At 41.3% G+C, this 24484-nt stretch overlaps 4 protein-coding genes across 6 annotated transcripts in view; 2 read left to right on the forward strand and 2 right to left on the reverse strand.

Moving 5' to 3' along the window:
• Window positions 1-16203, reverse strand: part of LOC5519576 — a 17640-nt gene extending 1437 nt beyond the window's left edge. The window contains exons 1-7 of the mRNA XM_032364543.2: window positions 15613-16203; window positions 14897-15032; window positions 14204-14424; window positions 13205-13516; window positions 12764-12998; window positions 11872-12361; window positions 11220-11398 (exon numbers count right to left, since the gene is read on the reverse strand). Of these exons, the coding sequence (XP_032220434.2) occupies window positions 11220-11398; window positions 11872-12361; window positions 12764-12998; window positions 13205-13516; window positions 14204-14424; window positions 14897-15032; window positions 15613-16025 (1986 nt within the window). The 5' untranslated portion in view covers window positions 16026-16203. The remainder of the gene's footprint in view (window positions 1-11219; window positions 11399-11871; window positions 12362-12763; window positions 12999-13204; window positions 13517-14203; window positions 14425-14896; window positions 15033-15612) is intronic.
• LOC5519577 (5-hydroxytryptamine receptor 6) lies at window positions 2079-3988 on the forward strand. Its single transcript, XM_001639406.3, has one exon. It carries the CDS (start codon window positions 2539-2541, stop codon window positions 3469-3471), a length of 933 nt encoding a protein of 310 aa, XP_001639456.1. The 5' UTR covers window positions 2079-2538; the 3' UTR covers window positions 3472-3988.
• LOC5519570 (neuropeptides capa receptor) lies at window positions 8126-11209 on the reverse strand. The gene has a single exon (XM_032364544.2). It carries the CDS (start codon window positions 9361-9363, stop codon window positions 8446-8448), a length of 918 nt encoding a protein of 305 aa, XP_032220435.2. The 5' UTR covers window positions 9364-11209; the 3' UTR covers window positions 8126-8445.
• Window positions 16204-17519: 1316 nt separating the features above from the next.
• On the forward strand, window positions 17520-23756 carry LOC5519580 (probable serine/threonine-protein kinase nek3). 3 transcript variants are annotated; one of them, XM_048726905.1, is made up of 9 exons: window positions 17520-17676; window positions 19194-19333; window positions 19734-19793; window positions 20219-20263; window positions 20533-20571; window positions 21597-21960; window positions 22003-22328; window positions 22659-22714; window positions 23047-23756. In XM_048726905.1, the coding sequence occupies exons 2-9, from the start codon at window positions 19199-19201 to the stop codon at window positions 23162-23164; spliced, it is 1143 nt and encodes a 380-aa protein (XP_048582862.1). In that variant the 5' UTR covers window positions 17520-17676; window positions 19194-19198; the 3' UTR covers window positions 23165-23756. The 3 variants fall into 3 exon arrangements, with proteins under 3 accessions (XP_048582862.1, XP_001639457.2, XP_048582861.1); XM_001639407.3 differs by having other exon boundaries at window positions 21597-22328; XM_048726904.1 differs by having other exon boundaries at window positions 17538-17676; window positions 19198-19333; window positions 21597-22328.
• Window positions 23757-24484: the final 728 nt, after the last annotated feature.

The raw sequence follows: 24484 nt of genomic DNA on the forward strand, positions 1-24484 counted from the left end.
AGTAATTCCGGTCTACCTATTGGTACTCGCCTCTGGTCACATCACCGTCTTAATGTAGATTATAATAAAATAAATTCCGTGATGCTTTGAGTGTAACATGTCGAACATATCTAATATCTTATTAGGTGCTCTTTGGCGATCAGGGGAGTGTTCACGAATCTCACTGTTGATGTTATTTTTGTATACTTTAAATATTTTATCTTAACGTATAGGATAAGGTTAAGGTTCTAGCGCTTTCTAGAAGAAAATTGAGCATGGTATCATTTAGCACAAAAAGTTGATGTTTTGTTCACAAAAAAATACATTTTAGTGTAAAAAAGAAGTGCTTCATTAATTACGAGCGCAAATCTTGATTTTGAATTGAACTTTTATATTTGCTTTAGCTTAATCCAAAATTACCGTCACCACTAGGGACGGTAATTTCAGTTAATGGAGCCGGAGCCAGGCTCAAAGATCACTCGTAAATTATATCGTACGAGTACACGTATCATGCTACGATAGCACAGGTATTACTCAATAGTTTCACGTGAGATACCTTACTATACACGTTCTTAATTCTTATTGGTCGCTATCTACCTATATAAAGAGCCACACCTAAAGTAAAGTCATTCGCTCTTTCGCTTCATAAGCTACGGGTACTGTAAAGAAACATTTGCCCACCCTCCCTCCCTTTTACTGACAGGTTTCTTTGTGTGTACAGGCAGTGTTAGCTTGGCGATCAACTGTAAACAAGTATTAACTTAATCATTGCTTTATTATTGAAATAAACCGGGAGTATCTCCGAGAGTCTGCGGTTAGTTCTGTCTGACGACTTCCCCAAGCGGGGTTTGTTTGCTATAAGGTGTGCTTGTGCGTTTGTGGACCAGCCAATACTCTCGTCCGATCCTTCACGCGGAGTGTAGGGGAGATGAGTGAGGCCTAAAGGTCATATGCTTACACTACAGTTGCTACGTCACGCGCTAGTCGTCACGTCACGCTAACTCGCTTTCGATCGGTCTGTCTCCCCCCCATATTCTGCCATAGTCGTGCCTAGTGTATTCATTGCGTTGCAAAGCGGGCATTTCCTTTTCACGCGTAAAGCGACATTAAGATAAGGATAAGTCGTCACAATGATCTAATAAACTTAAAATAAGATGAAAGACAATTTTCATTGCGCCGACCCACAATGTTTATTATATAGTAGCGATAAAAAAGGCACGAATTCATGATATTTTTTTCAAATCTTATACTTAACAAAAATTTAAGTCAACGAAAGTAATTATTACGTAAATTATATAGTAGCGATAAAAAAGGCACGAATTTAGGGTACTGAAAATCTTATACTTAAAAATTATCAAGTCAAGGAAAGTAATTAGTATGCAAATATAACAGGCGAAAACTAACCAGTCTTTCTAGATCAATTTGTAGGTTTCTATATAATATATTATTTAAATGTAATTACTACTGCATACACAATTTTGGTTTCATTTATTTATTTATCTGTTCTATATATCGATATGTTTTTAAATAGTAGTCGTTTTTGCCTCGTTCTGAAGTAAGGAAATATAAATTCTTTTCAACACTTGAACTTATTTACAACCTACAGATCTTTAAAAAGTTGATCTCATCTCAAAAAACATCCTACTGTTAGCACCTGCGAATTATAAAATAATGCAAGTGAAACACCTAACTCTAAATCGATATTGCTTTAGATAGCTACTAAAATGTAGGAATGGTATATCTTGTATTTTTAGGCTTATTTTCAGTATTATTCGTTATGATTTTAAGACGAAACGAACAAACATATGGTTGAAAGAATATATACTTACCTAAATAAATTTACATTTCATAATTTCCAAAACTAATAGAGTAGTGTATAGCAAATAATAACTTAACAGCAAAACTTGTAAGCACCGGGAATTACACAAAATGAAATTTCTTATCAGGAAATTAATCAATCGGAAACGCTATAAAATCGAGTACTTTTAAGTAGAGACACGTTGCGACCGACTCATCGGGGAAAAAAGAGTCTTTTAATGAAGGTACATAATTCCTTAAAGTGTGTAATTTTAGATAAATATAGAATAAAATCACGTTGAGTAAAGATTCATTTAAGATCATGGACAAAGAGGGGCAATGCACCATTTGGGCCAAAATTTGACTCGGCGAATACTTACTAATTGGAAATTGAAATGTAAACAAAAAGTCCGTATGTTTAACTATATCGACTAAGAAAGAACGATAAGAAAGAAGTTACGGTTTTACGGTGTGACAGCCGCCAAACGACCCTATGACAGCCGCGAACGCTGTAAATCATCACCGTGCCGAACATTATTATAGAACCCAACTCAAACAGAAAAAGTAATTTGTTTCTTTTTGTAAATGTGCGAAGGCGTGTATGCGCGATCGGAGCGGGCGGAGCGATAAGAAGCCTGCTTTGCATAATGGAATATAAAGTTAGTAAAACATACCCAGTCGGTCGGGGGTAGAGAAAACTGTACATCTGCTACACAAAAAGCCAGAGCACTGTTGCTGGCAAAAAGAGTCTCCTTGCGTAGCATGGCTGAGTCGTTGAAGGAATTACGGGCAGTGGATGTCGTACTATTGGGAGTCTCCGCGCTGGTTGTCGTGGCAAATGCTGCAGTATGCGTCCTCGTTGTGGTCAGAAAACGCCTGCGGACCTACACCAACGGGTTCGTGTTGTCACTGGCGATCTCAGACATTCTAACGGGCGGAGTCTTCATGCCGTTCAACCTGCTGAATCCGATGCATATTGCGCACGGCTTCGTCACAATGCTGGTCATCGTGTCCAGTACGTGTAACCTTAGCGCTGTGGCGTTTGACCGCTACCTGGCGGTCGTCAAACCTCTAGCGTATAAAACCAAAATCGCCGGCTCGTTCGCCCGTCTTGTGTGCGCGGTGTGGGGTGTAGCTGTCGTGATGACTGTGCTGCCTATCTCGTGGAAAGCAGATCAGTCACTGTTGGTGCACAAGATCTACGTATCGTGTGCGGTGGCGCTCTTTCTCGTCTTTCCTCTCGTATTCATCTTGTTTGTCTACTCGTACATATTCGTCCGGTTGCGCAGACACGGCAAGATGTCAAGAGCACTTCAAGCCACTAGAACTAGGCGGGACGAAATACGAAAGAGCAAACGAGAATTGAAAACCGTGAAAATGTTCTCTTCGATCGTTGCGCTTTTTCTCGTTAGCTGGTTTCCCGTGATTGTTATCACAATGGCCTTCGTCGCCAACAAGCCAGTCCCTGCATATGTCTTCACCATTTCGAATTTCAGTATAACAATCTCGTCACTGGCAAACCCCTTTATGTACACTTTAATGAAATTAGATTTTCAGAGAGAGCTCAAAGCTATAATGCCGTGCTACAAACGGAACTCTCCCGTTTCACGCCTCCACTATGCGCTAGCTCTCGGTAACTTGCGTAACACAACTTCCATTCTTGCCCAGACAGAAGAAAGCCGCTCGGAAAGTTAAGTTTCTTTTATTTTATTCAATTTACAAGTTTTATTAAAAACAGTAATCGCAGAAAGATATCAATACTTGCTGTGATGAACAAAACGAGCTATACTAGGGTTAAGTCGGGTGAGACAAACGGGGACGTCGCATTGCCAATAATAAAGAAAGAACATAGATACAAGGAAATAATACTACCTCCGCTTGAGGTCGTAACAACATAAAATTCAATATAAACATTATATTGTAAATATTAAATGATTTACGCCTTCCGAGCTTTTGCTATTCTGCAGCGAATATAGTTTTTGTTTTATAGTCAAAATAACGTCTATAATCAAAATATCGAAATATTTGTTATATGATTACAATTTGCGATTCTTCAATTATGCCGTCGTCTTTGTAAGCCGTATATACGTATTTATATGTGCCTTTGACGCGCGAGCCGGTGTAACAAATCTAGTTTGTATGGATGTACGATTGTATAATAGCACAGGATCATTAATCAGCTCAAATAAACGAGTGACTTTTAGGCTATGAATCCTTGAATAATTACTGCTTGAGCTACTTATCTCGTGAACACTGTTCCTCGCATAAAGTACAACGCACAGTACTCTGATAACGTAACAGCAACATGTGTATTAACCATGCGAAGCACTCATTATTGAACACAACGTCACCAGCAACTCGCTATTTACACTACAATCACAATTCTCACACGTACTTTACAGCTACTCATCCCGCACGTTACTCAAAAACCACACGCTACGCACACTACAATACTCACAGTGCACGCTACGCACACTACACACTAAACTACTCATATTGCACGCTACTCACACCACACGCTGCGCACACTACACACTACACTACTCACATTGCACGCTACTTACACTACACACTACCCTTCTCACATTGCACGCTACTCAGACCACACGCTATGCACACTACACACTACCCTTCTCATATTGCACGCTACTCACACCACACGCTACGCACACTACACACTACACTACTCATATTGCACGCTACTCACACCACACACTACCTTTCTCACATTGCACGCTACCACTACACACTACCCTTCTCACATTGCACGCTACTCACACCACACGCTACGCACACTACACTTCTCACATTGCACGCTACTCACACTACACGCAACACTACTCGCATAGCACGCTAAGAGCACCACACGCTACACTACTCACACTACACGCTACGCACACTACACACTACCCTTCTCACATTGCACGCTACTCACACTACACGCAACACTATTCACATAGCACACTAAGAACACCACACGCTACGCACACTACACACTACCCTTCTCACACCACACGCTACACTACTCACACAACACACTACGCACAATACACGATACTTCACCACACGCTACTCACACCACACGCTACTCACATTACACTACTCACAACACACGCTACTCACATTATACTACTCACAACACACGCTACTCACGTTGCACGCAACGAACACTACACGCTACACTATTCACATTGCACGCTACTCACATTGCACGCTATGAACACCACACGCTACACTACTCACAACACACGACTCACACTAAACGCTAAGCATACCACACTATTCACATTGCGCGCTATGCCTACTACACGCTAAGACTCACACTCTACACACTAGTCACATTACACGCTACGCACAATACACGATACTTCACCACACGCTACTCACACTACACGATACTTCACCACAAGCTACTCACACTACACGATACTCATACTACACGCCACGCACACAACACGTTACGCACACTACACGCTACCCACACTACACGCTACGCACACTACACGCTACTCACACTACACGCTACTCACACTATACGCTACTCACACTACACGCTACTCGCACTACACGCTACGCACACTAAACGCTACTCACGCTACACGCTACTCACACTACACGCTACTCACACAACACGCGACGCACACTACACGCTACTCGCACTACACGCTACTTACACTACACGCTACTCACACTACACGCTACTCACACTACACGCTACACTACTCACAACACACGCTTCTCACATTGCAAGCTACTCAAACAACATGCTACGAACACTACACGCTACTCACACTACATGCTACTCACACAACACGCTACTCGCACTACACGCCACGCACACTACACGCCACGCATACCACACGCTACTCACACAACACGCTACGCACACTACACGCTGCTCACACTACACGATACGCACGCTGTCCGACCTCACTCTTTTAGGTGCTCGATTTCCTACCTGCTTTTTTAGTCTGGTGAATAATGAGTAAATAAAGCAAAGCGTGGAAACATCCCTGCGTTAATATGTTACGTAAAAGTCTCAAGAAAAGTATGTTTTTAAAATTCACCCAACGTAGACATGATTATGGAAGCAATACCAGTCATGGAGCGCCTTAGACTATTGTACCAATAGAGTACCTATTTTTAAATGCGCTGTTATTTAGATTTTTAATGTTTACTGTCTTTTGCTCCGTTTTTTTGTCATGTACTTCTGTAATTTATCATTTTTTCTTCTTGCGCAATTTTGCCTTTTATTCTTTTATGGCCTATTTTTATCAGTTTATTACATGTCTTAACAATGCAAACGCATTATATTTATTATTATTATCTTCTATTTTACAAGCATACTCAAACTCATTTCGTGGCCATTTTGCGCATTTACGCACAACTTGCTGATAAGAACAGTAAAAAAAAAGCCTAAACTCGACCACCTCAACCGTTGGCACAGGGCATATCAGCTTTCTGAACCTAGTGGCGTAATTCAGAATAACAGAGTCGCGGTAGAATTTTTTTTTTTTTTTTTGCGCTGTCTTTGGTGACATCCCAACCTTTTGCTAGAGACTCTGAATAGTGGCAAAGAAGGGATCACTTGTTCACATCGTACATTTCGTGGTGCTTTTCACCGTCGGTAAAAAAAAAACGGGAATTTTTTTTTAATCTTGGTGAAAATCCCTCTAACCGACAAGTCGAGATAGATCTCTGTCTTAATCCTGAGGGGCAGACGCAAAACAGCTAAAATTCGAGTCATCCTGGCGAATTCGAGCATGTGAGTTATCCACAGGCGCCCCAAGTTCAGTGGTCTTCTCGTATGAAACCGCTTCGATACTAAAGTTTATATATGGACATAGAAAGGTATAAAAAATAAAAGAATTAGTAGTGGATTTTGGTGTTTAATAAAGGCTGAAGTCTTACAAGACGTCTCTTGTATTGTTTTCTTTCCCATTTGAAAAATAAAGCCGTTGCTCGAATTGCTCCCTAATATTTTGTGCTCGCGAAGGTTGAAAAGTCCAGCTCGAGTGCTGGTTCTCTAAAACATTCTAGCATTAGAATTTGATTTTAATTCAATTAAAATGCGTGTTTGATGAAATCCTATGACGTCAAAACAGCAATTTTTACAGTTATGAGCCCACACTCCGGAATAACGGATGAGGCAACAATGAATAAGTATTTCTTGGTCAATGAGCTGAGTGTAACCATGCGGCTTTATTAAACAGGAACCATTTCATTCAGATTTCTGCTTTATCATTCGGGCCCTTTGATGTTTGTTCTGACTTTATTATTACAAATTCTATAAACTTCGGAAATTTTTGATGTAAAAACGCGGTACAAATACAAAACCGTTGCAAACAGTAAACAATATTTTCATGGGTACGGATATGGAGCGAAAACACAGTGAGTGATGTAGTGATGTAACGGTAATTGGATAGAAACGATGAGAAAAATAAAAAGTTTTATTCCACTCAAGTAATTATGTATTTTTGGAAGTACTGTTGTGTGTTGAATATCAATGGGAGTAGCTTGAGTACTTGTATGATGAATCACATTAGACTCTAGTGCCTTGTGATAGATTAATGATAACTTTGGAAAGCGTTGAGTATTGTTATCTCCAAGGTTTTGAGTGGAAAGAGTGAGTTACCTCATATTGAACAGTCGGCTAGAATGTGCTTTACATACGCGACGTGTGATATTCCAAGCATAATATGATGAAGTAATGTCAAGCACTTAAACACAGGCTTCTCTTAGAAGGTTAAGGCACTGATAGGGCTCATTTGACCTCTAAAAAGTGAGTCATGTCTTATGAAAGGATCGAAATATTAGCTATGTTATCAATGATTGCGAGCCCCCCCCCCCCCTCCCCCACGCGCGAGTTTGATATGTATTGTAGGTTGGAATGATTTAAACTAAGCTGCAGCGTTTTTCAGAAATGCAACAATTTCAACCTGAAACTCACTTTTTGCACAAAATCTTTAGAAATACACGAATTAAAAAACACAATATTTTAAGATGATATTTAAGAAGATTTTGTGTAAAAACATGTTAAAGTAAAACGGATTTCAGTTAAAAAATATTCTTTTGTCATATCAAATCATTTAGATTTTTTTTTAATTAAAAGATAATATAGAAGAAGAAAAAGCTTATTATATATATCATCATAATTCTAGCAAAAATAATGAAATAATCTTAACCGTGTTTTCTACATCCAATAGCACCGACAAGGAGATTTTCATATTGTTGTACTTAAAGGCGCAGTAAATCACCAATCTCTCTGCTCGATCGGCAGGATTGATAGATTGTTATCTGCTCACAAAACCAAACGTATCACGTCTGAGACAAATGTGGACGACACAGCTTGCGGTGATTTGTATTGAATCAGATTGTTATATTAGTCTCACAAGGACTAGAATAGAAACCCCGACGCTTTCATGTAAACGGATGTAACTAATTTTTTTCTTTCATAAAAGCTCCTGCAATTAACACAGTTTAGTTTCTGGTGCGTTTAAATAATTTCAAGCAGATAGCTATGTGTTGCCTGGGGTTGCTTTAACAAACCCCGACAAGAATTTCACACATTTGCGCTAACGATTCAAAGCTCGGAAATTTATCCGATTTTTCCGGAATTTATAACTCATTCAAGTGGCCACTATGGAAACATGTAATATCTCAGTCGGTTCAACAATAAGTTTCTTTTTTGTTTTCCTCTACCACTTGCGTCCGTGAGCTAGGGCTAATGCTATATAGTCTATTATGTTCAAACGGCACATGCTTTCGCTTTAGTGTCTTTCTTTTACCCAATAAAGCAATCACTTCTTCTCGAAAATCTAGTTTCATTAAAGTGTACATAAAGGGGTTTGCCAGTGATGAGATTGTAATACTGAAGTTCGAAATGGTGAAGACATATGCAGGGACTGGTTTGTTGGCGACGAAGGCCATTGTCATAACAATCACGGGAAACCAACTAACGAGAAAAAGCGCAACGATCGAAGAGAACATTTTCACGGTTTTTTTCTCTTGTCGACTTTTCCGCACTTCGTCAAAGCGAGTTCTAGTACCTTGCATTGCTCTGAGCAACCTGCCGTGTCTGCGCAACCGGACGAATATGTACGAGTAGACGAACAAGATGAATACGAGAGGAAAGACGAGAAAGAGCGCCACCGCACACGATACGTAGATCTTGTGCACCAACAGCGACTGATCTGCTTTCCACGTGATGGGCAGCACAGTCATCATGACAGCTACACCCCACACCGCGCACACAAGACGGGCGAACGAGCCGGCGATTTTGGTTTTATACGCTAGAGGTTTGACGACCGCCAGGTAACGGTCAAACGCCACAGCGCTAAGGTTACACGTACTGGACACGATGACCAGCATTGTGACGAAGCCGTGCGCAATATGCATCGGATTCAGCAGGTTGAACGGCATGAAGACTCCGCCCGTTAGAATGTCTGAGATCGCCAGTGACAACACGAACCCGTTGGTGTAGGTCCGCAGGCGTTTTCTGACCACAACGAGGACGCATACTGCAGCGTTTGCTACGACAACCAGCACTGATATAGTCAGAAGTACGATCTGAACGCTATCGAGCATGGCGCGGAACAATGGTTATGATAGTACAGGTTCACAATCTTAACACGAATCGTCCACAAAGAGTAAATAATCTGGAAAGAACAGCCAACAAAGGTCCGGAACTCGATAAGCTTCCATAGCGAATTCCTCACCGCCAGTAATCGTGTAATAAGCCTTCTTCTTGTGGATGTAGGTAAACCAGAGTGCGAGCCTCTCTCATTTAGCACGTCTTTGTCCTATGTGAAATATCGCATGCCGCGCGAGGTGGCTCGAAAGGAGAGAAACGCTGCTAACACAGTCCGGACCAGGTTGAATAGCAAATTAATACTCGAGAAATTAGCATACATTGACAGTGCCCCGCAATGCGAAAAATAACGAGAAGAAATAAGATCGCACCTAAGACTTTTCCACTAATACACTTCCTACTTTTCAAAATTTCAAAATTTGTGATTTGCAATGAGTGAACTAAGAATTAGTAACAAGGTTTTTGTTTTATTTTCGAATAAAGACATCATTTTAATTACAATTGAGCTTATATTGACACTACAGGAAAGAAATGAATTATGAACAATAGATTGTGTAAATGTGGTTAAATAAAACGTTTTTTTCTATGTGATGTTGTTTGTTATAGCCTTTCTCCAATTCCAGTTTTATTAATTTCCTTTTTTTATTTCCCTTAGTTTAGCGTCATATTGGAGGCTCAATTAGAAAAACAACGAGAAATTCTAGAGATAATTAACGTTTATATATAGTGAGTAGATAAAATAACAAAGAAAGGTAGGCTGATTAGGGAAACTAATGAATACTAAAAAAATTTTGAAATATGAAGTATGAATTTCATGATGTAGGTGTGAAAGTTGTTATGTGATACCAGTAAAAAGAAGCTGTCTCGCACCTTAGATTTTCTTAGAAAAAATCTATTTAGAAAAACATCCGATTTCATTTCCCGTGATAAAACATAATTACAGCTTTACAAAAATAGGTGCTTATAGGTTCGAGATAAAATGGCGTGCGCGAGGACTTCAAGCCACTTTTGACACACTTTCTTTCGTGAAAAGCCGAGGTTTGTTTTCGTCGTAAATCACTCGAATTAACATCTCCCATCGCACAGATGTTCTTGTTCTTGCGGAAGACACGTAAGAGCTGTTCCTTATCTTTCACATTAATGATATGTTTGAAGGCTTTTTATTGGTCAAGCAAGGTGCAGGGTGTTGTTACCGCTCTATTAGGCGCTCCCGGCGTGGCGAGGTTTAATGTCGCAGGCTTACGCATTTGAATCGGCTTATTAGAGAAACAGTATAAGAGAAGTATAGCAATCAGAGCGCAAATTCGGCTATTATTACACGGCAACGCCATTTTTGCATCAAACGATTAATGGTCTCCATGACAACGCAAAAAATTGGTTTATCAAAAGCGTTGAGCTATGCTACTTCGACAAACACTGAAAAGGTCAAGATCGTTTAAATACACTGTTCGTTGATTGATAGCTTTGATTATGAGATGAGATGAGTTGAAAAAGAGTTGAAAAAGATTAGAAAATTCAACAAATAATACGCTATCATGTCCAGCCAAAATATGCAATTGTTAAAATAATAACCGACTGTTTCTTTTTATGCTCATTTTTCAGCCTTTAAGCTTTCACTATCTTATGCAATATTTAATTTCCTTAACATACATCATCAACACGCTATCACACCATCAACATCCTTTCATTACCACTTTTTACCATCACCTTTTGACTTTCCTTTTTCACTTCTCTCAACAACCGTCCTTCACCCAAATCCTACCTTCAACTTTTGACCCATAGCACCCCCATATCAACCCATACTCCACCGCGTTCCATCCATTGCTATCTCCTGCTATGGAGTTCCATGTACCTGCCACTTGAGCATGCCATATCTTTGTAGTACGTTGTCTTCATACAAGTTCGTATCATGTGAGAGAATCGGATTCTCTGCGTATAATGCCCAACCCTCTTGGAAAGCAATAAATGACATCTGCTTGTCCAACCAACGCATTACCCCACCACAGGCATCCCGGAAATGCTCTTTTAGCCCTGAGATAAGAGGCTAAAGTTCGTTAGCCTGAATTGTGTATAACAATATCGTTTGTTATTGTGTTGAATGTCTTTTTCATACCCCTTTCCGGGCATCGTTTGATACATTAGAAACACAATTGTGACGGAGTTTATATTGTAAGGTTCACTTGATTTAACCAGTTAATAGTGATTCAATCATTTTTTTTTCGCTATTAAAATGGATATCTAATTTGCATTGTGTTAAATAGCCTACGAAACCACGCGTCACGCAAACAGAGATCGGAAAATGACTCGCTCCATTCACTGCCTTCCACGCCTTCCCTGGTGGTTAAAACACGCATCATTCCTCGATTATTCACACAGGTCCATGAAGGGGCCAAACGGAACCGGAAACTACTTGGTTTTATGCGGAGCATTGTATAATTATAGATGTACAGACATAGACCGTAGGAAGAAGACATTTATGAAAGGCATTACACACGTCTACTTACCCTGCATCTGGATGTGGTGTCCGGGCCGAGCCTCATGTCCGGTAACCGACCACTCTTGAAATTTCGGGCCATACTCTTTCAAAAAGAAAGGCATACCAAAGTGGGTAGGCTTTGTGCAGTTACCATCACTAGGGGCGAAATACATAGCGCCATTTGCAGGATTGTAATGAGGCTGCATCTCAATCGGACAGTTCGCGGTCGTGGCTTTTATTCCCGTGAAGTAGAACAAGCGCGCGATCTTTGGCTCGATCAACGCCATCACCTCCATTATATAGTCACACCATGCACGCATCGCCTCCCATCTGCGTGGACAAAACACGCGCGCGCTTGCGTCATCCACGCACGTGCGGTAGGCGTGCGCATCGCTCTCGTTTGGGGGGAAGGACATGTTATTATGCCACTGATCACGTGCATCGAGGAGCGCCTGGAATGCTGGGATAGCAGCGGTCTCGTTTGAGATTTTAGTGATCTCCTTAGCAATATTGATTACCTTCAAATGAAAACATGAGCGAACATTAGTTGTCCGTCTATATCGCCGAGTAGACAGAAGTAGACAGATCCACAATGCAATGGCGTACCCCTGAATTTGAATCTCGGATCTATCCTGCTAATAGTGTTTCTTCGTTGTACTCTGTATTCACGATTTTGACTACTCGCTTTGCTTTGGTTTATTTTGTGCCGAATACAAACGAACCCGAAAACCCGGAAACGCGAATCGGCAAGTAAAGTACTAAAAGAAAAAAGAAAAAAAAGCTGGCAGGGTATCTCGGATCCAACAACACTACACTAATCAAAAGGTGCAGACGATAACAAATTACAACCCAATCTTTAGTATCGAAATAGATAGATGCTACAATAAGACAAATACTGTTGTGACTTTTCCTTGGTATACCTGTGGCATGAAGATCTCTAGCTGCTGTTTGCCCTCGTAGTAGATCTCCTCGGGTGAGATGTCAGTCGTGGTGAAGAACGAAAGGATGCGGCGGTAAGTCTGCTTCCCATCAAGCGGTTCCCCTGTGGGAAGCTTGCCCGTTGTAGCCTGGGACTTGTTTGGGCGGTCATCAAACCACACATAAGGCAGCGGCAGCTCGCTGAGACCGCTGGTCACCGAGTCTGGCGGGCAGTGCCTATAGATTTGACAAGATAAAGGAACACGTCAGATAAAAGAGGCACGGGCCGAAGGAAAGACTGTTAAGTTGACAAAGACAGACACACACAAGGACTAATAAGCAGACTAACAGACAGATGGACAGAACCGGTAGTGTCTACCAGACGAAGAACAGACAGAAGGGCAGACAGAAAGAAACAAAACTAGACAAATTGCGCGTCTTACCGACTATGTACGTGATCCAGGAAATGGATGAAGTCCAGGAGCGGCTGAGCGAACCCTTGTAGTAAAGCGTCCTTCACAGACTGATTGACACTGACATTTTTCTCCTTCCGCCACCGCTCGGCCACGCCCTTTTCTAGATTTTCCAGGAACCCTGAACTCGTGAGGGTTTTCCCGTAAAACTCATCCAATGCAGCCGAGGCTCTCCCCCTCATCACGAGCCCGCGATAACGGTCCTTAAACGCATGCGCACCAGCGGCACAGTCTGTCGAGGAGCGGACCATGCCCGCGCGAACACCAAGCTCCATATTCTGTCTGAGTTGAAGAGATTTGCTATAATAACACTCACCAAGCGAATGTCCGAAAATGCTTTTTCGAATGCGTAATGCCCTCGTCTCTCGCGCGCACCACAGGACTCCCAATGTTTAAAAGAACCATTACGGAAAAGAAAGGGGCAGCATGAGCATGCTGGAATTAGACTGGCACGAACGCTTTGAAATACCTAATCCCAGAGTTTCGTATCTTTAGTTTACTGAATAGCAAAGCTCAGTGCTACCATAGCTACGCTCGGCGTCTACAATATGTGGTACATTATAGTAAACTATACCTGTATCTATCAAAGTTCGCGTTGTGACTGGTTATAACGTTATGGTTAACTATACCTATCTGTATCTATCAAAGATCGCCTTGTGACTGGTAATAACGTTATGGTCAACTATACCTGTATCTATCAAAGATCGCCTTGTTACTGGTATATACCTGTATGACTGGTATGTGCATATATCTATTAAAGATCGCCTTGTGACTGGTAATAACGTTATGGTCAACTATACCTGTATCTATAAAAGATCGCCTTGTTACTGGTATATACCTGTATGACTGGTATGTGCATATATCTATCAAAGATCGCCTTGTTACTGGTATATACCTGTATGACTGGTATGTGCATATATCTATTAAAGATCGCCTTGTGACTGGTAATAACGTCATGGTTAACTATACCTGTATCTTTCAAAGATCGCCTTGTGATTGGTAATAACATCGATGACTTTCTGCATGTCATCGTAAGACCGCGGAACCGCGTGATGTGCGTAGGCGTTAATATCGTAGTCAAGGTAACAGATAGGCTGCCAACAGAAGTAGTTGGGTCCTAGTAACCAGTCCCCCGCGTAGTAATTCCCATCATATGGGACACCAAACGAATGCTTGAGGAAATGGGAAGCCTGTGGATAACATGGATTCCGAATAAGAGAGGATTTGTCAGATTTCAAGTTAAGTCAAGGTTATCTGAAACGGGGATTTTAAAGAATTACACTCAGCCGCTACTTTGTTACATTGGGATCCGGGAAAGAGCGACGGTTTTTGGAGACTGGGAACGATAACGTGAGGAACGTACAAAATTCTTTTGGAAATATGGATTAAAAAAACAGAAAAGGGGAAAGGTACACAAGTATAAGCAATAATAAAGAATTTGGCGGATTATTTGTTTGATTTTAACGGTTAAAAAATGAAACAACAATGCCCCCCTCCCACAACATTATAAAAAAAGGAAATCTTAAGTAGGGGCTTGGCTGTGCCCATCGTGCCCCCACCCCCAATAACTCGAGGCATGCTACGGCTATGTGGAAGATTGGTCCGCTTTTCTTATATTATTCGCATCCTCCCACGAAACTTACCAGTTTCCTGTGGGGTTACCTGTTCGATGACTTTGCTTTCTCGTGGCTTCAGCAAGTCCTGGTTCACATTCAGATTCTTGAACTTTTTCAGCAGAGCAAGAGATGCATCGGTCCTTTCCTGTATCACCAAGGGTGTCGGGTCGTACGGTGCATACCTTGAAACATATCGCTTCTTTAATATGCTATTTAGCCTAAGCTAAGACGGAGCTTTTTTATATATAGCGTACAAAACTCCATAAACTCCATCTAGAGCGTGAAAACTCTCCGCCTTCCCATCTCTCGCGCGACCAGTATACAACAAAAGGGCAAACATGTTAAGGCGCAAAACATAGTGCGTGAACACTGAAAACCGTTTTTAACGCTATTGTTTGGGTTTAAATATAGAGGAAATTCGTGGCTGATCGATAACCTCCCCCCCTTTCAGAAAAGGCATTCTCTTGATAAAAAATAATAAATCTAAATCAAAAACCTTCTCATTTCCCAATCTTTTGTCCCTTGTGATAAAAAACAACAAGGTCAATGTTTGATTTGAAAGTAATGTATCTGGGGAATGCCGAGTATTCGACGACCAGCAAAAAAAATGACTCGATTATTAAAATCCTGGATAATGAGCAAATAATTGTTATAGAGCCTAAAGACAAGGCGATACCCGCAACGATATAAGCGAAATATACCAGGCTACGAGAGCCAGCGGTCTTTTTGACCCTCGATCATGCCAAATACAAATACTCATACCGCGTCTTCACATAATCTGTTAGCTCCACTCCGACGAGATCAGGTTTCCAGGCCACGGAATTCTGGTTATGTTTAAAAAACTCCTCCTTGATTTCTTCAAGTAACTGCGGCAAGCCTGCACGTGTCGCCTCTGGGGAAAACTCACAAGGGGCAGAGTAAAGCTCGTCCTTCTGCTCACAGACAGACGATTGGGCGATAAACACACATCCTACCACCACTACGATTAACCCTGTTCCTAACATAGCTATCCCTACCACAAGGAGCGCATGAGATTTCTTGGGTTTGTCAGTGTTTGATGCCTCAAGCTGGAGTTCGTATCCGTGTTGTTTATTCATGTTTACGCGTAGAACTGCTTCATACCAGAGCTGGATCGCGTAAATACTCAACACATACACTGCCCTTTGGTTTGACATCTAGCTGATAAAGTGTGTAATTACTTTTGAGTGCCATGGCAGTTGATGGGATACCTTTGGTTGTTCTTCGTCCACACAATGATAATCCACAGTAGTCAGAGAATAACTACAGTGTGTTGCCCCATAAATTAGGGCAAAGCAGTTTCGAACACGGCGCCCTAAACTTAAAACAATATGTAAATATATTATAAGTATAATATATATATATTATATATTATTATATATTATTATATTATTATATATTATATTATACTATATTATTAGGTTAAGGTCCAATCTTGTTACTGGCAAAATATCAAAAGTGTTCTTTTTATTGCTAAAAAGTTATGGTGCTAAATGCAAAGACCGTCCGTAATTGGGGCAAAACACGAGTGCAACACACTGTAATAATTGAATTTATTTCACGGCAGTTTTCGTGGTTTAGTTTGTTTTGGGATACGATCGACAAGTCGCCACCTGTGACATTACCCAATGACTCATGAAAGACAAGCAAACATTTTACATCAAATGAAAAAATGTACGGATCGCGGTAGTTTCTGAGAAAAGTGATTTTTTTTAATTAGTGCGTTTTCGCGGCTATTCTATACGTTAAAAAATAGTTTTATTCAAATCACACTATTTTTTAAATTTGTATAGCAAAAAAGGTTATCTGGTTACCTATTATTTTTCGCCTTCAATAAGGTACTTTTCGCTACTATAGGCTATATACAGTAGAACACTGGTGATATTCAACCAAACAAATTCAAAAACGTTAGTGAAACACGGGCACTGATTGGTCGAGAAGAGTTTGGTGATAAGAGTACTAACGCACGTTAGACGTAGACTCCGTCCCTAGGCTTCTCGGCGGGCGTATCACGCTTTGCATGGCTATGACGTCGCAGGCCCTCCATATTGGAAAGTATGAGTCTGCGCGCAAAGCATCATGGAGCCGACAGCAATGGAGTAGCCTACTGTTCATGGCACGTTGTGACGTCATCTGTGGGTTATTAGAGGATAGACGCAGATATACTTAAATAAAAAAAATCCATTGGAGTAGCGAATAACTCTCATCGCAGCTCGCAGATTCAGACGTGGTCGAGTTGAAGGCACGGGAGGGCGCCTCAGGCAGCCGCCATACTCATGTCTGACAACGGATCACAGATCGAAATTGTTGGTTTTGTTTTGCCCTTGGAGTAAAGGCGAGACCAACCGTCGGAACCGGGAATCGAACCCAGAACCCAGAGGTGAGAGGCACGGACACTACAGAGCGACACTCTCCCAACTGCGCCACCCTAGTAGCACTAAAAACACAGTCTCTAGAAAGCCAGGTTTTTACACCAAAATCCCAAGCTGATGTGGTTTCTTGCTTGATAAGCGAAGCCAGTACTACAGAGCTATCGCGCCACTCTATGGCTTAACCCACGTAATCTTCACCCCACCCCCCACCCACCCTTCTTTAGTAAAGTGTCAGGTACGTCTGTCCTCGAATAGCCATGGCTACACTTTCCAGTACACACACAGGAAGGGAGGCTTGGTCACGTGCTCAATCGATGTCAGATCACCTCTAAGAAGCGCCACTTTGATCTCCCACCATAAACTGAGGACTAAACTATAAACCATCATCTTGGGATCTTGCCTTGATAATGCCTTGATAATACCTTGACGATACCCGGTGAGTCGAATATGTTTGTGGGCTTTATATCAACGCTGATCCGGTCAAAATTTATTTCGCTAACCAGTTCAGTCTTCTACGTACGGCTCGAGTTGTCATTCTCGTACAGCTCTTGGGCTCCTTGCTACAAAATCACTCCTTAGGATCACCAAAGCAGAGTATCGGAGTACCATTATTTCATATAAAAAATGCTATTTTCTTGAGTTATTTTATTTGTTAAAGTCAAGGTGGATAGAGTCAAAGTGAAGAAAAATAGCAATCACGCAGCGAAAATCAAAACTAAACAAAACAAAAGCCATAAAAACGGGAGACGAAGGAAAGAGTTGATAATGCATGCAAGTATAGATACTGGACTTCCACATGTAAAAGTTCTCCCATTTATTTATTTCCATTATTTTTGTGGGCTAGTATAACACTAAACCCGTCATAGCTTTATTTAGTCAGACCAAGGAAGTTCTATGTGTTTCTCGAAAAAAAAAATATAAACAGTGAATTCTATGATCACAGATTGGCTGCAATTGTTTCAATAAGAGGGTATATTCATAAAAGTATTTTCCTTCGTTAGACACTCAACTCCGTAATATGTTTGTTTATTATTTACTGTATTAAAGAACAAAATAAAACATTGTGCGTCTAAGAATCGACTGAACCTTTCACAATATTCATCAAAATGTTCGTAAAATGTCCTTCACGTTGCTTGCTGCATCGCGAAATCCGGGTTTATTATGTAGTATTGGTTTTAAGTATAGGTTTTAGTGTATTGGTATTTTTGTGAGGTCGAGAGGCGTGTTACTGTGAGCAGGTGGTTGACAGGGAAACTCCCACAGATCACCTGTAACGAGTCACCAATTTCACCCAACGGGGGAGGGGTGGTGAAGGGGGAGAACTGGGACGAGATCATAGGAACGAGGTTCTCGTGTAAACAACAAAAACATTTATTTGCTATTTTTTAATTGTTTAAAAGTACATATCAATATTTGGGTGACCTCAAAACCCGCTCGGTCAATCTCTTGGAGGGTCTAAGGAGTTTATAGGATTAGTAAGAAAAAGATTTGAACAAGCGAGCAAGTTTTGCTTTATAATTTTTGCCGCGAGTCTCAAATTGACAGGAATCAGTATTTTTCACCATGTTTTCTGGAGATCGGGGAGCGGGAAAACTTTAGGTCTTCTAAATATGGGCATCTATGCCAATATAAGGCAATACATACGAAGGACACTATCCGTGGGGAATATGTTTGATATGAGTTCGTGAGTCATTGTATAAAAGCCTTACATCGCTGTCCCTACTACTATAATAATCTTTAATTTCTTTGTGTATTTGGTTTGACGCGAAACTTAACGTGTCCTAAATTTCACGCGTTGAATTCAAACGTGTAGCGCCAAAAAAACTAAAGAAAAGCGCAAAATTTTGAAATCCTTTATTTATGATTTAATTTTACTCTGCCGCTAATATAACTAAAACTGCTCTACTTTTCAAATAAAAAAATCGTCATTTCATTATACTACTTTTTTTCTAGACAGGATGATGGTCCACGCAGCAATAGCCGTACTGATCGCGGGCTCGCTAGTGTCATGCGCAAACGGTAGTCACGTGTTTGATCACACGACCCACACATTGGATAAAAAGTTCGACATCATCGCAAAGCCGAAAGCGCCGGTGAGTGTTGCATGATAAAAGATCGACAAAAAGGCCTGTTATCGGAACAAAACTCGCCTCTTCCTCCTCGAGAAGAGGCGGAAAGTGGCGAGAATTGCAAAAAACGGTCTTAGGAGGCGAGTTTTAGTCCAATGACAGGCCTGAATAATATTTTCTTTTTAGTACCCAAACATATACAAACGTATGCGTTTAACGTTTTTGGCTTTTGCCTTCTTTCGTTTTGTATCCGATGCGTGGTTTGGTTGTATGTTGTTAAGTCCTATGACCTACATCTTTCCATGAACACATGTATTCTTTCTCTATGCAGTTGTTGATGCGCATCCCTTCGTCATCATGAGGCGTTACCTTAGGATCTTTCATGACTTTTTTGTTCATCTGGTTGGAATGCTTTTCTCCTCAGGACTATTTGACGGTACTCCTCAAGGGGAAAGACGGGCGTACAGGGCCGCCCGGTGCACAGGTAGAAACACTGTCAAATAAAACGACCATAGTAAGGATCTGAGGATTAGGTCCAAGGTTTGACCAGGGATGGCGTACAGAGATGAAAACTTGTTAAGTGCTTTTGCATTTTCACAAATGCGAGAAAATCATAACGGCCCTAAGGAACATGGGATAATTTTAATAATTAAAAAATTATTAATTATTAAAATAAGCCAAATCTACAAGCCGTAACCCCAAGAATTTGTATGTAGTTTTTGTTTTGTCATTGTATGTAGTCGATTACTTAAATTTTTAGTTAAAATTTAAACATGAGAACATGAAGTAAAGATTAATAAAAAGCTTAGTTTAGATTTGAACCATAGCGCACATGTGTACTACGTAATCCAAATAGTGGGTCCAGGCCATGACCCCGTACTTAGTGTGATTTGTGTTTTCTATTTGAAGGGTGATGCTGGTCCCCCCGGTGACCAAGGCCCCCCTGGACCAACAGTAAGTTTAGCATCTCAGTTAAAAGTTAAGATTCGATGGGCATTTATCCGAAACTTGTAGGACTCCCTATAAATGTTTTTTTCCCTAGGGTTAAGATGCAACTCCAGTGTAACGCGTATAAACTAATACATCTTATATGCCTGATCGACCGCCAAAAAGGAGTCTTTTCTTATTGAAAAAGAAGATATTTAGAGTTATTTACGTGTGTGTAACGGTGCAGCTAAGAGCCTACGAGACTGTTAGACGACTGATTGTGTTTGTATTCACAGGGTGACAAGGGCATGCCTGGGAGCTGTAGCCGTACACAGGTGAGTTAGTCTCGTGTAAACAGCGCTCACATCGTCCAGATAAAGCTGATCACAGGTGAGTAAGTCTCGTGTAAACATCGCTCACATCGTCCAGATAAAGCTGATCACAGGTGAGTAAGTCTCGTGTAAACAGCGCTCACATCGTCCAGATAAAGCTGATCACAGGTGAGTAAGTCTCGTGTAAACATCGGCCATATATAGCTAATCATAAGTGAGTAGGTCTTGTCTACACAGCGCCCTAATAGTCCATATATAACTGATCACATGTGAGTAGCTCTAGTGTAAACAGCGCCCACATCGTCCAGATAAAGCTGATCACAGGTGAGTAAGTATTGTGTAAACAGCGCCCACATCGTCCATATATAGCTGATCACATGTGAGTAGCTCTCGTGTAAACAGCGCCCACATCGTCCAGATAAAGCTGATCACAGGTGAGTAAGTATTGTGTAAACAGCGCCCACATCGTCCATATATAGCTGATCACATGTGAGTATCTCTCGTGTAAACAGCGCCCACATCGTCCAGATAAAGCTGATCACAGGTGAGTAGCTCTCGTGTAAACAGCGCCCACATCGTCCATATATAGCTGATCACATGTGAGTAGCTCTCGTGTAAACAGCGCCCACATCGTCCATATATAGCTGATCACATGTGAGTAGCTCTCGTGTAAACAGCGCCCACATCTTTCATATATAGCTGATCACATGTGAGTAGCTCTCGTGTAAACAGCGCCCACATCGTCCAGATATAGCTGATCACAGGTTGAAAGTAGGTCTCGTGTAAACAGCGCCCACATCGTCGAGGTGCAGTCGTGTACGGGTAAGACATCCCCCCCCCCCCCCCGCCCGTCACACCAGAGAACGACGAAAAAATAAAATCTTCGAATGAAACTAAATCCCTTCTGAAAAAAAAAAAGAATCTCTAAGCGCAAGTCGCCTATTAGTGTGGTTGGATTGTTTCATCTTTCATTTGATTTTTCCTTTGAATATCTTAACCTTAAAATTTATAACCCTTTTTCTTTCAAGTGCGAAGACGAGAAACTCAAGGAATTGATACAAAGATTGCTGGCGCTAGAAAAATACGTCGCAAGTAGGAATAACAACGGCAGCAGCAACAACAACACAAATAACAACAACAGCAACAACAAGAATAAGGGGAATAGCGTAGGGAACAAGAAGCCAAGTATTACTTCCCTCGGAATCAAAGCCTGCAACAACAACCCACTGATAATCATCCCGATGTTGCCACTGTGCTCTGATATCACAAGTATCACTATCGTACCAATTCCACTACCAAAACAAAGAAAAAGAAAAAAGACAGGCAAGGGGCGTACACCTCAGGGAGCAAAGGCTGTCAATCAAAATCCAGGAACTGCCAATCAGAATCTGGGGCCTGACAATCAAAGTCCAGGAACTGTCAATCAAAATCCAGGGCCTGACAATCAAACTCCAAAACCTGCCAATCAGAATCCAGGGCCTGATAATCAAAATTCAAGTGTGAGACCAACCCAGCTACCGCCACCTCCACCACTCCCTACTTCTGCCACACCCACCGGCACGACACCCTCCGTCAGTCCAGCAACTTACAGCTCGCCCACTCCCGTCACCATCCAAGGCTCCACTTTCACTTTCGATGACAACGCATTCCTCTCCTTGCTCACACCACCTCCCCCTCAGGCATCTATGTCCTCTCCGTATGGAGGCTCGGACACGTCGTTCCAATTGCCAAACTACGCAAACGGGAAGGCCCAAGTGCGGGTATGTCTTTGGATATGACCTTTAAAATACAGTAGAACCATATTAACTCGAATTTTATTTCCCATGGATCTGGTCGAGTCGCACACATAGTTGTAAACTAACCAAAAAGGCTGCCATATATAACATTCTTTTAGATAATTGTTTTTATTTTCCACACTGGTTTTGTTGCCTCAGTTCAATGATAAAGGCGTATACGGCCGGAAATTACGCTGGATAAGTGTGGACGAGAGCCGGATTCGTAGAAAAAAAATTGCTTTTTTAGACATTTCCGGGTACGTGTGGACGGGGCCTTAGTGTGTGTATAATGCAAGCTAACAGTGATTTTCATAGGGGCTGCCTTTGAATAACCAAGAAGCGAAGAACCAGAATCTTATCAAGAAAAACAAGTAAGTTGCCAGGTTACGACCCGTTTGCGACTCTGGAAGATTGGGTTCGGGACCCGGTCTTCGAAATGATATGGCGCTATTTTTGGTAGTCGAGAGGGGTCACGAGTTTACCATTCCATTAATACCTGCAAACTGCGTGGACCAGTACTTATTTACAAGTGAAGCCAGACGCATGTGTTTTATCATAATAAAAAAGATTCACAATTGAACTATTGAATGCTAGGGCAGCTTTATGGGCGGGGCCAGAGCCGCGACTAAAGCTGTCAACTAAGAGAACAGAAAGCTTTGATTTATATTCTTATTATATACCGCGTACCTCTTTTTCTCCGCAGAATTCCATTGACAGTCAACAAGTTTCATCAAAAGAAACGGAAAGTTCACAAGAAGACCAAAACGCACCACGCTCATAAACAGAGTCACACAAGCATAAAACCCTTTGAACGTCACTGAAGCAAGAGATATTACTATTTATAGTTTCAAAGCAAATCAACGGAATGCTCAAATATTGATATGTGTGAATTAAATTATTATGAATGTACTGCTGTGGAGGTATAATAGCAGCTCATCCTCTGTATCAATACCATGGTATTTATGGTGATACACGACAAATCTTTAGGTGGTATATCATGTGACACATTTTTGTTATCTTTGTTGAATATGTATAAATGCAAGGAATCTCTTGTTCACAGCCTGCTCGCTCCAAGATTTATTGCACGCTTTAGGAATCGACTGACAAAAGAAGACTACGGCTAGGACGGCGTGACCGGGAATATGAAATTTAAAGCAGCGATAACGGCAACGCGAACGGCGGCGGCAGAAAACAATTGAAAATTCAAAGGTTCAGCCGTTACAACGTGAAAACTCCAAGTTTCACGGCCTAGCGAAGATGGGGACCTGTGCGCTGAAAACTAGACTATGCTATTGGGGATAGTCGTCGATGTAGTTGCTTAAATTCCCTATTAAAACTTAAGCGGTTGGCGATAAATTATACTCAGAAACAAATAGAAATAAACCTTAACTCGTAAACTTCATTACAAGCAAACAGTGAAAGTGGAATTTAATTCATCGGTCCACGTACTCGCTATTTCAAGTTATTCAAGTAATGGTTTTGGCGTAAAGGGTTTGAAATCTATCAGACATCGTGCATTTCCACAAATTAATGGATTGTTTTCTACTGTTGCCGTACTCGTATTTTCCGACCTTGAAATTGACGAGTCTATCCACAGGTAGCCCAGGCAATGGTTTCGAAGCTTGTTCGTAGCTTGGAATCGGCTGTTATTCTTAGAGGTAAAACGAGTGGATTGAAGTCGCGATTTTTTGTGAAACATTGCCAATAAAATTGCCTTAAAACTTAGAACATGCCTTGTTGTTGTCATATTTGTGTGTAATATACGATTTTGGGGGTTTTTCGTAACGGAATATACGACTTCTCTCCCCCTACTAAGGAAAGAAACAAGGTTGGAGGCGCCATTTTCGGTAGCACTCAAATACCGTCGAAATTCGCGAGGAAAATACAACAAACGAAATATTTTTATCTCGCAGACCTATGCCAGGGTACACTTACATTCGATATGTGGCAAAACATCCGAGCTAAATTATTTTCCCTGGCCGTTAGCCATTTTTTAAAACGAGTAAGCAGCGATTTGAATCCTTGACCGGCGCCGTGTCCGTTGTCCAACGGCGCCGGTCAAGGATTCAGGAGGTCAGGGAAATGATTTAGCTCGGATGTTTTGCAACATATCGAATGTAAGTGTACCCTGGCATAGGTCT

The sequence above is a fragment of the Nematostella vectensis genome, chromosome 4 (assembly GCF_932526225.1).
Source record: "Nematostella vectensis chromosome 4, jaNemVect1.1, whole genome shotgun sequence".
Classification (NCBI taxonomy): Eukaryota; Metazoa; Cnidaria; class Anthozoa; order Actiniaria; family Edwardsiidae; genus Nematostella; species Nematostella vectensis.

What these genes read in the sequence shown, in the direction of transcription:
- LOC5519580 (XM_001639407.3), top strand. Translation starts at nt 19,199, where the DNA reads ATGATGGTCCACGCAGCAATAGCCGTACTGATCGCGGGCTCGCTAGTG. An exon ending in CAGGGCCGCCCGGTGCACAG is followed by an intron (nt 19,794 to 20,218) that starts GTAGAAACACTG and finishes TTCTATTTGAAG; the next exon opens with GGTGATGCTGGTCCCCCCGG. An exon ending in AAGGCCCCCCTGGACCAACA is followed by an intron (nt 20,264 to 20,532) that starts GTAAGTTTAGCA and finishes TTGTATTCACAG; the next exon opens with GGTGACAAGGGCATGCCTGG.
- LOC5519577 (XM_001639406.3), top strand. Translation starts at nt 2,539, where the DNA reads ATGGCTGAGTCGTTGAAGGAATTACGGGCAGTGGATGTCGTACTATTG.
- LOC5519570 (XM_032364544.2), bottom strand. Translation starts at nt 9,363, where the DNA reads ATGCTCGATAGCGTTCAGATCGTACTTCTGACTATATCAGTGCTGGTT.